This window comes from Neomonachus schauinslandi, chromosome 1 (assembly GCF_002201575.2).
Source record: "Neomonachus schauinslandi chromosome 1, ASM220157v2, whole genome shotgun sequence".
Classification (NCBI taxonomy): domain Eukaryota; kingdom Metazoa; phylum Chordata; class Mammalia; order Carnivora; family Phocidae; genus Neomonachus; species Neomonachus schauinslandi.
The window spans coordinates 66,233,190-66,246,618 of record NC_058403.1 but is presented as its reverse complement, the minus strand read 5'-3'; the positions used below and the strand labels follow the sequence as shown (position 1 = coordinate 66,246,618).

General features: G+C 37.5%; 1 protein-coding gene across 2 annotated transcripts in view; it reads right to left on the bottom strand.

Annotated features, from left to right (window-relative positions):
- SLC49A4 (solute carrier family 49 member 4) overlaps nucleotides 1–13,429 on the bottom strand; it is a 76,916-nt gene that overhangs the window by 61,725 nt on the left and 1,762 nt on the right. For both annotated transcript variants that reach the window (XM_044919767.1, XM_021692435.2), the window contains exon 2: nucleotides 7,219–7,312. In XM_044919767.1, the coding sequence (XP_044775702.1) occupies nucleotides 7,219–7,312 (94 nt within the window). The remainder of the gene's footprint in view (nucleotides 1–7,218; nucleotides 7,313–13,429) is intronic.

Below are 13,429 nucleotides of genomic sequence, written 5' to 3'. Positions count from 1 at the left end.
AATAGAGATGTGCAATGGACTTTGAATGTATTCTTCATAACTTTCAACTCAGCCTGTTCCGAAAATCCTATCAACATGTGTGATTGTGATTATGTACAGTAGGGAAGGAGAGAGGTATGATCACGGAGGGGCCCATGGGGAGTTCTAGAATTCTAAATTGGGTAATGAGTACATGACTGCCTGTTTTATGATTATTTCCCTAAAGTGTACATATGTTTTTATGTACTTTTATGTGTATTATATTTAATCTAAATAAAGTAAATAAAAACATTCATATAAGCTACTGTATGGGCCCTTGGAAGAAATGTCTCAGAAATAACTATATCCTAAAGACAACCAAAAGGGGGAAAAAGTATTTTCTACACCTTTCTACTCTCTTTTTTCACCCTGTTAAATACTAATCAAGATGAGTTATCTTCCCTTACCAATTTTTCTCTTTCCCATATTACCACCATGTAGAAACAGTTGTGAAACTTGACCCCTGGACATTTAAGAGTCAAATTAGGCCAAATAAAATGACTGAATAAAGGCTAAATCTTAATCTGCTTTAAGACATTAAATATATCATGTGATTATACTGCAGGATGGGCAAGCACAATGCAATTTGCTTAATCGGTTCCCATTTAAAGTGAGGATGCTAGTACTCAGGGCAATAGTTCTCCAACTTAAATGAGCATAAAATTAACTAAAGGAGCTTGTTAAAATTGTTGATTCTGGGGATTCATTCCAGAGACTACATGAGTGGTACTGCAGTGGGGCCCCTGGGATTCATATTTTTAATAAGTAGGTAGTGTGCAGATCATACTTTTAAAAAACACTGATCTAGGAAAATCTGAATCTTAATGTATTTTACAAAGAAGAGTCTTAGTGTTGAAATCTACCAACTGTTCACTTTTACATCAAAATCTTTATATTTCTATATTGGGGAAATCTGCATATAACCCTTCCTTGCCTTTCTTTTTCTTGTTCTCATTGAAACTCTAACATGATCATTTTAGTTTCACTTAACTTGTGTCTTGTCAAGAAGGTAATATATGCACATGGTAAAAATATTCCCAAGAGTAGGAAAGAGTACAAAATAAAAAGAAAATCTCCTTTCCACCCCAGACTTCTAGTTCCCCAGACCTCCTCCTTAAAACAACTAATGGTAATGGTTTCTTTCAGAAACAGTCCTTGCCATATAATCACACATACATATATCCCTCCTACTTTTTTCCTAAATATAACATGTTACATAACATGTAAACTGCCTTTTTATAAAACTGGACAATGTATCTTGGAGATATTTCCATTCAGCACATACAGAACTTTTACTTCCTTTTCACAGCTGCATACTATTTCACAATATACTTTACCATAACCAGTCCTCTGTTGAAGATACTGGCCGCCTTCTTCTTTTTTTTAAGATTTATTTATTTATTTGAGAGAGAGAAAGAAAGAGAGAGAGAAAGAGAGAATGTGAGTAGGGGGAAGGGAGAGAGAATATTCAAGCCGACTCCCCGCTGAGCACGGAGCCTGCCACAGGGCTCTGTCTCATGACCCTGAGATCATGACCTGAGCCAAAATCAAGAGTCAGATGCTTGGGGTGCCTGGGTGGTTCAGTCGGTCAAACGTCTGCCTTCGGCTCATGTCATGATCCCAGGGTCCTGGGAATGGGCCCCACGTTGGGCTCCCTGCTCAGCAGGGAGTCTGCTTCTCCCTCTCCCTGCCGCTCCCCCTGCTGTGTGCCGTCTCGCTCACTCTCTCTCTCTCAAATAAATAAAATCTTAAAAAAGAAAAGTCAAATGCTCAACCAACTGAGCCACCCAGGCGTCCCAAAGACACTGGCCTTCTACAGTAGCCTTCGACCATTACAAGCAAAGCTGCACAAACATGGTTACCCCTGCAAACTGGTAGAACTTCATATGTGGGCTAATTTTCTAGAAGTGCAAATACTGGGTTAAAGGACACCGCATTTTGAATCTAATAAATACTGCCAAAATGCCCTCCAAATAGGAATGCCCCAAACTACTCACACATCAGCAGGGCCCATTTTTTTCTACCCCAACCAACATATAATGTTATCACACTTTTTCATCTTTGCCAATAAACAGACATCTACACATCTACATGCTGTTTAAATTTTCATTTCTTTAATTATGACAGAAAGTTGAGCATCTTTCCTTAAGTTTATGTCATATGTATTTTAACTTCTGTAATTACTTGCCCATATCTGTCACTCATTTTCCTACTAAGTTGCTATCTTTTATTGATTTGAAGAAATTCTTTTCAACTATGGAAATTACCCATTTGGGGGCGCCTGGGTGGCTCAGTTGGTTAAGCGACTGCTTTCGGCTCAGGTCATGATCCTGGAGTCCCTGGATCGAGTCCCGCATCGGGCTCCCTGCTCAGCAGGGAGCCTGCTTCTCCCTCTGACCCTCCCCCCTCTCATGTGCTCTCTCTCATTCTCTCTGTCTCAAATAAATAAATAAAATCTTTAAAAAAAAAAAAGGAAATTACCCATTTGTTTTATTGCTGCACGTATTTCCCAGCTTTTAACTTGTCTTTTGACTTTGTTTTATAGTACATTTAATCATGCAGATATTCTAAATTTTTTTTTTTTAAGATTTTATTTATTTATTTGACAGAGAGAGAGATCACAAGTAGGGGGAGCAGCAGAGGGAGAGAGAGAAGCAGGCTCCTTGCTGAGCAGGGAGCCTGATGCGGGGCTCGATCCCACGACCCCGGGATCGTGACCTGAGCCAAAGGCAGATGCTTAACCGACTGAGCCACCCGATATTCTAAATTTTTTATGTAGTCAAATGTATGAAGCCTTTCTTCTATGGCTTCTTGGACTTGCGTTTTAGTAGAAAGGTCTTCCTCATTCTCAGATTATTGAAAAATAGCCTCATTATCTAACACTTTTATGGTTCATTTTTTTACATTAAAATTTTTGACCCAACTGGAATTTACTTAAATGGTAAGACAGAGATTTAAGGTTTTTCTTAATTTTTTTGTCCCCAGATAGTTAAGCAATTATCATAAAACCATGTATTAAACAATCTTTTCCGGTATGGTCATTTTATTTATTTTTTTAATTAATTAAAAAGGTTTTATTTCAGTAATCTCTACACCCAACGTGGGGCTCAAACCCACAACTGAGATGAAGAGTTGCACGCTCCACTGACTGCGCCAGCCAGGCGCCCCTGGTATGGTCATTTTAAATGTAATTTTGCCAGCTGCAAGCATTTCACAATAGAATATATTTCTTAAAAAAAAAAAAAATCTATGTTTACTAGAACCATCCTATTTAACTAACACACATTAGTAAATGTTATCTATAATTTATATTAATGGAAACTACACTGAATTAGAAGATAACATGGCATGTGTTACAGGAATCCCTGGATACACCTACAGTTAAAAGCACATATAACTTACTGTAAGTTCACCCTCTGGAAATCTTTAAATTGTTTACTGGGCATGCAGTATCATATTTCATGCTACAAAGTAACATCATCCAGTGCTATACAGCAATGACATTTATAATTTTTTTGGTATGATTTGCTTCCCGATCACAGAAGAAATGCTTTAAAGTTCATTATTTTGGGGCGCCTGGATGGCTCAGTCGTTAAGCATCTGCCTTCGGCTCAGGTCATGATCCCAGGGTCCTGGGATCGAGCCCTGCATCAGGCTCCCTGCTCTGCGGGAAGCCTTCTTCTCCCTCTCCCACTCTCCCTGCTTATGTTCCCTCTCTCGCTGTGTCTCTCTGTCAAATAAATAAATAAAATCTTTAAAAAAAAAAATTAAAGAAAAAAAATTAAGTTCATTATTCTAAGTTCCTCATTTATCTATGATGTAGAAAAATAGAAGTAGAAAAATAATTTTCCTGGATTTTTACTGGTACTATGCAGGTAAAAGAAATAGTGATACCATGCAGTGATAGAACACCATTAGGAAGGTGGTGAGAAGAGTCTTGGTTGATGAAAGAGCTTGTCAGAAGCTGCTTTTATCATGTCTGGAGACTTAAGGAAGCTAAGATACAGGACGCCAAGGGTGCAGGGACACTATTCCAGAAGGCTGGGTCTGAGGTTCAGAAAGCTCCAAGTAAAACGGGCACAAAAACACAGATTGCCAAATACTTGTTTCAACGCTGGCCAAATGGATGTTACAGGTCTTCACCCCTTCCTGCTGAGTATCAGATGGAGATGGAAGCTTAAAAGTGGTGATCTATTAAACTTACTAGTCAAAAACACATATTCTAATTGTAGCATTTTCATTTTAACAGCTGCATAAGCATTGTTAATAATACTGCTTAAAAGAAATACTGTATGGACATAAAACAAAGTCTCATTTTAAGGGGATAATATTCCTACATTCTTTACAGATGAACGCACGAGGATTGAAAATTCAATTTATGCCCTCTTTTTATCAAAGATTCAATCTCTCTGAACTCTTTTAGTAATTCTCTTTCATCTCCTCCTATCTTTGTTTACATTTCTTTACGAGCTCTATTTTTTTTCCATATCACCTTCTTCACCAAGACAGAGAGTCAATTCTTTATTACTGTTAGAGCTTTATATCTGGAAAGGATATAAAGGGAAATAAGACTAGAGAGAATAGTATGGATGGCTCAAAACAGAAGAAAAGCTAATAAAAATATTAATGGGCATTTTAAAAGAATGCATTATTAAAGTTAAGCTTACTGAAATTTGTATTTAAAAACTGTGGATGCCGTGTTTGAAAAATTAAGAACATCTCAAACACAATAATGAAACTCATCTGTTAAGACTTCACTCAAAAGGATAGGAAATGAAGACTAGCTTTCCACAGAGACCCATCATCTCTCACTTGGTTTATTGCACTGGCTCCCCAACTGGTCTTCTTACTCCTGCCCTTGACCTCCAGCTTCAGTCTATTCTCAACAAAGCAGCTTGTGACCAGGGTTCTCCTCAGCTCAAAATCACCAATGGTTTCCCAGCTCAGAAAAAGCTAAGGTCTTAAAGGATCTTGTCTCACACTCCCACCACTACCCCATAACCGTGCTGATCTCATTTCCTATCACTCTTCCCACGAAGCCTCTCCTGTCTCACTTGGCTCCAGGCACATTAACCTCCCTGCCAGGAGAGCTCTTCCCTTCCAGCACTTTACATTTGCTGTTCTGCCGGGAATGCTCGGCCCCCAGATAATGCATGGTCCATTCCTTTGGGTTCTTACCCCAAAAAGTTATCCTCCCAGTAAGGTTTTTTTGGTTTGTTTTTTGTTTTCTTGGGGCATTCTTTCTGAAATTTCACCATCCTTCCCCTGACATTTCAGATCTTTCTTTCCTATTTTTTCTCTATAACACATACTACATATTTTATTTATTTATCTGGTTTATAGCCAGTCTCCGCAACCAGAATGTAAACTCCAAGAGGCAAGGATTTGTCTTTGGTGTTCTCTGCTGTGTTCCCCATGTCCAGAAGAGAGCTTGGCACTCAGTAGGAGCTCAGTGAATTTTGTTGAGTAAGCGAACTGATAAATGAATAAACAAATAAAAAATGATTCCAGTTTGGGCTCTCACTTCTTTCCTGGTCTCCTCCCAGCTACCTCTACCTTCTGTAATCAATCCTATATACCTCAAATCAGTAGTTTACCCAACACAGGTCAGATCTTATTGCTGCTCTAAGCCACAAGAACTAAGTGGCTCACAACTGCCCAGTGAGGAAAACACAATTTTACAGGATGAATCAAGATCCCTCTGGATAATCTTTTCTAAATCTATCCATAATCTGGATAACCTTTTCTAAACTCATCTATTTATATCCCATTTTTATACCTTAACCTGTAGACGAGTATCTCCCAAACTTGAATAATTTATGGGTCCTTTTTTTTTTTTTAAGATTTTATTTATTTGACAGAGAGAGAGACAGAGAGAGAATAAGCAGGTTGAGCAGGAGAGGGAGAGGGAGAAGCAGGCTCCCTGCCAGGCATGACCTGAGCCGAAGGCAGACCCTTAACTGACTGAGCTACCTAGGCACCCCCATGGGTCCTTTTTAAAGAGGAAAAATTTTTCAATGACCTTCAGGATCACACCCAAGGACCCCAGTTTGAGAAACACTAATTTAAGAAAATGACATTCTAGTCAATAAAAATGTCTTTTAATTATAGATTATTACTGGTAAAATAATTTTAGTAATATTCTAACCAAAAGGAAAACAAAACTTTAAAATCTTCATATACCTTGTACCCTCTGAGAATAAATCCACAGACCCAGGTGCAGAAATGCTGCTGTACACAAATGAAATTACCTAACCATCCCAGATGAGGTCTATGCCTACCTGCCTCTATGCCTTTGTTCCTGTTATTCCTCTTCTCTGGAATATTCTTTGGTAACTGCAGTTATATAATCCCAGTTCTACTCATCCTTCAATGCCTACTTTAATTATCACCTCCTTCATCAACTCTTTTTGATACCCTCAGCTGAAACTTCTCTCAGTGTCTCAGGACAGTTTTATACCCCTTCTGTTGCATTAGCTACATTATTCTTCCTTACGTTATACCATTATTTTCCCGTGGTTATTATCGCTCCTAGATAGCATGAAGATTAACTTGTTCTTTTTCTATTTACACAAAAATTAGTATAGTCATTTTCCATATGACAATTAATAAATGTCTACTGAATTAATCATTATGTAGGGAAAAAAAATAAATGCTAATTTAACTATGACCCTCTATTGATCCTCTTAAAAATGGAACCGTTTAGGGGCGCCTGGGTGGCTCAGTCAGTTGAGCATCTGCCTTCAGCTCAGGTCATGATCCCAGGGTCCTCGGATGGAGCCCCACATCAGGCTACCTGCTCCTCCCTCTCCCCTGTTTGTGTGCGCTCTCTCTCTCTCTCTCAAATAAATAAAATCTTTAAAAAAAATTATTTAAAAAAATGGAACCATTGGGCGCCTGGGTGGCTCAGTTGGTTAAGCGACTGCCTTCGGCTCAGGTCATGATCCTGGAGTCCTGGGATCGAGTCCCGCATCGGGCTCCCTGCTCAGCGGGGAGTCTGCTTCTCCCTCTGACCCTCCCCCATCTCATGCTCTCTCTCTCTCTCTCTCTCTCTCATTCTCTCTCTCAAATAAATAAATAAATAAAATCTTTAAAAAAAAAATGGAACCATTTACTAAAAGCTTATAACCAAACATATTTAATATATTCGTAATGAAGAAAAATGTGGGAAAAAAATTTTAAGTTATTTATAGAATTTACCTTCTTTTAAGCATTAAGTCTGATACAGGTATGCATCTTAGACCAGTTCCCAAAACCATAAGGAAGGATGTCAGAAGCACTGTTACCCGAAGACCTAGGAGGAAACAAAAAAAATCTGGGTTATTTTTTACATTCTTTTCATGTAAGTCCAGTGTTAAGAGCAAAGATTGTTTTACTCAATCACAGTGATATTATATTCCAGTATTTTAGCTTTTTGCTAAAACTCCACACATGGGGGAAAAAAACTCTCCATGCTGAAAATGAAAGGATTCTAACTTTAATAGAAAACTTGAATGATCACATCAAAGAAGATCCATTAGGTCCAGTTTTTCAAAATGAATGGCTACAATGTTTTATTCATATATAACAGTAAAAAATATAGAAGATAATTTTAAAGGACTAGCTATTTTTGTTTTATACTTCCATTATAAAATTTCCAGTTTTCAAATGCAAGCTGCAGAAACTCTAAACTGCCCCTAAAAAGTTTTTTAATGTAGATAGATCATGGCTTTAAATTTTCTTAAAAAATGACAACTGGCCAATTATGTATTTTATATAATTAGCAGGACAAACTAATGCTTGTTATATGAGGTGGTCCTTTAGAACCCTTTGACTATGAATACAACAATGGTCTTTTTATTTTTCTTGACTTATCAGATGGCTTTCAATTTATAGAATGATACCATTAAAAAAAAAGGCATGGCTTAGGACTTTCTAATATGGATCAAATAGCTTTTCCCTTTCTATCTCAAATATAATCAATTATTTTAAAAATGTGTGCCAATAGTCAGTCACATGGATAACAAGGTAAAAGAGAATATAAAAATATTAAAATAAGGCAATCAAAAATAGACACAATATTCTAGGTATGGCAGAGTAGTTTAATGGGATTATAAATTCCTACTGCTAGAATGCTGCACTTCTGTTACTACTAAACTAATACCACCTGTTTGTGGCAGCCACATCACACAGGTGGCTCATACTGAGCATGTGGCAGAAGTGGCAACATTTCTTCCAATTTCTCCCAAATTCAAAGCCTCATGGAAACCATTTCATAGTGAATAGACTGAATGCAAATTTTTAAATCTAAGTTTTTCTTTTTTTCCCAGGGCTTTCTTTTTTTTGACAGCAGGGAATAGTTAAGTATTTTGGTTTTCAAAGGGCTTTTCTGCTTGAAGGTGTTAAAAACAAGACAACAGGCCCAAAATGGAGTTGCTCATGCTAAGTCTCATGTCACCAAACTGCCTTGACTTAATTTCAGTTTTGGTTCTCCCAGAAATGGAACACTCATCTGATCAATCAGTGCTAGTGAGGTAATCTGCCTGACAGACCCCCTCCTGTCCCCTGAAGGAAAATGACCCTGCCACAAGCAATCCACTTTTGCTAGTAAAACTTCCTTGTTCCCGCTCCGTTCTGCCTGTAAAAGTCTTTCATTTTGCAGAGCCCTTGGAACTCCTTTCTATATGCTAGATGAGATCCTGCCTGATTCATGAATCGTTGAATAGAGCCAGTAAGATCTTTAAATTTACTCAGCTGAATTTTGCTTCTTAACCAAGGAATTTGAAAGTCAACAAAACTATAATTATGCAGATTAAACTTAGCAAGGAAAATAAACTTGAGATCTGGATCAGGCACACACATGCCACATTGAAGATAATTTGTGATATGAACTGAGTTAGCTTTATAATATTCTTATATGATTTGAATATGATTAATACAATTTGGCAGAAGGAATATCATAGAAAATTGTGCTTCCCAGTAAAAAGTAATGCATACATACTGCTCATTTACTGCTTCTACTAAAAGAATGCAAATTTTAAACCCATATTATAGCCATGGGAAATAGAGTGTAATTAATAAATTACACTCAGTCATAAATATGCTAAACTTGCAAAGTGTTGTTCTTACAAGGTTTATATATGGGGTGTCTTATGAGATACTGATTAAAATGTTACAGATTTGGGACTATAAGGCTTTACCTTCTATTTATTTTTTTCCTAAGTATTTGGTTTGTAATTAAGGTAAGCAGCCACCAACTAAGCAGTGAGGCATTGTTTATGACCATATAGTCCAAATAACCCAGTTTCCTATTATTACTGCTAAAGGCTGGCATGCTTTTCTACTCAATTATAGCTTTTATCAAATAAATGATAATATAACAGCTAAATATATACATTTCATAATAAAGAAGTTGTGAAAAGCAACCTCACAGGTACAGCTTGTGGCTTTCTTGCTTATTTTTAATTGTTGCCAAGTATTACTTAATCCACCCCAGATGATGCTCAATTCTGAATAAAATGTTTTCTTTATCTCATTTGAATCTCGACAAGGCAGGACTCTATAATTTCATGTAATCAAAATAACATCAACTGACTTCGGGAAGAAGAGGTATGAGGACTCCAGGAAAATAAGCCTATGAGACATCTAGTACTTTTATGTAAATAAACAGATCCCAAGTGATTACAGTACTAGGATGTGAGTGCAAAAACCATCTGATGAAAGGTATTAGAACAATTTCAGAAAACCAAACATGATTGAAAATAAAAATAAATTCTATTCAAACATGGCACAGACACTGCAGGAAGCTTCCTTCCCATGGATGAAATCACTCCTTTGCTGGGAACATATTTGGTACAGGAATGGCATCTCTACAACAGGTGTGCTTAAAAAATCAGGATGCAAAGTTAATTGGAACACACACACACACATTCATAGTGGATGCATGGGAAATTAATTATAGTCATAAAGTTCATCTGGTAAGACTGTTTGTTCTCAGGCTCCATACTTCCATCAACTGGAGAGAAGATAAGCTCTGTTTGTTCTTGGTGAGGAGACCTCCAGTCTCTCTATCCCCAAAAGCCACAGTCTTGCCACCCCAAACTGCTTTGGAGACCACCAGGAACAATCATATTGTGCCTGTTTTTTTTCTGTCTACATCAGGCTTGGGAGATCCAAGATTCACAGGTCATCCCTATACAAATCTGGCTTCATATATCCCCTAATCTGAACTCATCTCTACAGCTTCCCCAACTCCTGAAACCTTTCCACTGTGCCTGCTGGAGGGCTCACAATCAGGGAATCCGTGGAATCCCTACATTCTGAAGCCCTTCTCCAAATGTTCTCTTTACCTTCCTAATCCCACCAAAACCTCCCCCCCCCATGACACTGCTCCCCCAATACTTCCAGATCACTGTCACTTTCTCCTCCCTAAAGTTCCTCAGTCTCTTTTCTCGATGCTTTTAAGATTCTCTCTGGTTTTAAGCAATATGGTTATGATGTGCTTCAGTGTAGTTTTCTTCATGTTTCTTCTGCTAGGATTCTTGTCTTAGAGTTGTGGGTTTATAGATACGGAATTTTTCTGCCATTATTTCTTCAATTTGGGGGGGCCCTCTCTCATCTCACTCTATGCCTTTCCCTTACTTTTCTCTTCTCCTTCTGGATCCCTAATTACATGTATATTAGGTCACTTAAAACTGTCCCACAACTCACTGATGCTGATGGAGTTTTTGCTTGTTTCTTTTTAGTCTTTTTTGCCCCCCTCTCTTCCATTTTGGATAGTATTTATTGCCATCTTCAAGTTCACTAATCTTTTCTTCTGCAATGTCTACTCTGCTATTAAATCCTGTCCTATACACCTTTTTTTTTTTTTTTTGGTCAGATTGCATTTCCATCTACAGAAATTTAATATCGGTCTTTTTATGTTTCCTGTGTCTCGCCCTAACATGTTCATGCTTTCTTCTATCTTCTTGAACATATATAGAATATATAAAGTAGTTGTTTTGATGTTCCTGTCTACTAATTTATCATTTGTGCCATCTGGGGATCTGTTTCTATTCATTGTTTTTCTCCTCTTTATCGGTCGTATTTTCCTGCTTCTTTGCATGCTTGGCAAATTTTTATTTTGATGTCAGGAATTCCGAATTCTACCTTGTTGGATGATGGGTTTTTTTTTTTTTTTTGCATTTCTTTAAATGTTTGTGAACAATATTGTGAGATACAGCTGAGTTACTTTTGATCTTTCTGAGGAATACTTTTAAGCTTTATTAGGTGAAACCAGAGCATTCTTTAGCCTAGGGTTCTTTTGTCTTTACTACTGAGGCAATGCCCCTATGAGTTTTCAACCCAATCTCTTCTGTATTTTGAGGTTTTCCCTTTCTGACCTTGGGAATGTGAACTATTCCTAGCTTTGTGTGAACTTTGGGAATTGTTCTGCCTATTCTTTTTTTGCTGCTCCTTTTTCCAGCATTTGGTAGTTTCCTCACATGTATCTGCTGATCGGTTATCACCTGAAGACTGATCTGTAGAAACTCCCTGTAGATCTAGAACTTTCTGTAAAGCTCTTTTCCTCTCTGGTACTCCACCCTAAGAATTCTAGCTAAGTTGGTCTCTTGCAATTCTCAACTGTCTCCTCAACCTAGGGAAACTGCAGCACTCAGTCTGGGCTCCCCATCTCTACACTGATACCTGGAAATTCTTTCATGGTGTTCATAGGGATCACCACCCTGCCCTGCCTGTTGTCCAATGTCTGAAAACTCTGTTTCATATACTTTAATTTTTTGTTTTTGGTTGAAAATTGAAGGATAAATCCAGTTCCTACTATTCCATCATGGCCAGAACAGCTTTTGATCTAATTATATTTAATTCTAATACTCAAAACTCCTTGCTGCAGTTGTCTAGAAACTACCACACACCTGTCTCCAGGGCATTCACCCTCACTGTTTACAAATATCTTGGCTCATTATTCCTCTTTATGACAATACTTTTTCATAAATCTGGTGATTTCGAGATTCACTAGATGATCATTTCAATATCCCTGCCTCTCAGTCCCGACTTCTTATTCCATGATCATGTCCTCTACCCTACACCTCAGTAGTCTCTTCTCTTGTATATACTCTGATCTAACTTTTACTCTGATTGCATCCATAATATAACTCAATTTCAAGCATTCCATTCTTCAACCATGACCTCCTCTTTCTCTCTTGCCTTGCTTTATATTCCTCCATAGCATTTATCACCATCTGACATACTAAATATTTAATTTTGTTTGTTGCCTAGATCTCATTAGAATATAGGCTCTGTGAAGTCTATCTTCCCAGGACTTAGCACACATTTAGGTACTATCTCCTTGAAACTTTCTTCACTTGGCTTCTAGGGTTCACTTGCTCTTGGCTCTCCTATTATCTCACTAGCTAGTCCTTTTTTGTCTCTGCTGAAAAATGAAAAGGGGTAAGAGGGTACAAAACCCATCTTAGGGAGATAACCGGTCTTCTATGATAAGCTGGCTGAGGCAGCAGCAAGGCCAGACAACTATCTACCCTTTAGGGAGCAAGATATTTTAGTACCCAATAATGCCGGTACTTACTTTCTATGTATGTAGATAGGACATCTGCAGCAGGATAGCCAACATATGAAAGTGTATTAGCTTTCTCCTACTAAAAAGGAAAACCACATACTAAAAGAGAATTTTTACATTTATTTTTTATTGCTTCAACCAATGGCGAATATAAAATTGAATTCCCCATGTGGTTACAGGAACTATTGAAAGAATTCCTGAAGTAACTTATTTTATAAAGGGAATAGGTAGTCCCTAATTTATCTAGCCACAGATAGTTCATACAATTATAATAAAAAAGGTAAAAATTAACATTCTTCTACCATAAAAACAAGGATGGTTAAATTTAGAAAATAATATTGAAAAATGCTCCTGACAAAAATATAAATAAAAACAAACAACAAAATAACATTTTCCCCTAAATTTAGCCAACCTTGGTAGGAATGACAGAGGAATTGTCACAGATTGGAGGAAATTAAGGAGAAATCATAACTAAGTGCAATTTGGAACCCTAGACTGAATCCCGGAATGGAAAAAAAAAGACATTAGTGGAAAAACTGATGAAATCCAATCTATAATTCAATTTAAAAGCAAACAAACAAAAAAAACAAAGAAAACCCCCATTCAAGGGGCGCCTGGGTGGCTCAGTTAGCCGGCTGCCTTGGGCTCAGGTCATGATCCCAGGGTTCTGGGATGGAGTCTGCTTCTCCCTCTCCCTCTCCCCCTGCTCATGCTCTCTCACTTGTTCTCTGTCTCACTCTGTCTCAAGCAAATAAATAAAAAATCTTTTAAAAAATTAAAAAAAAAAAAAAAAAGGAAAGAAAACCTCCATTCAGTACGAGAAACCTTTCCTCAGCATCTAGCACACATCCTCTGCAA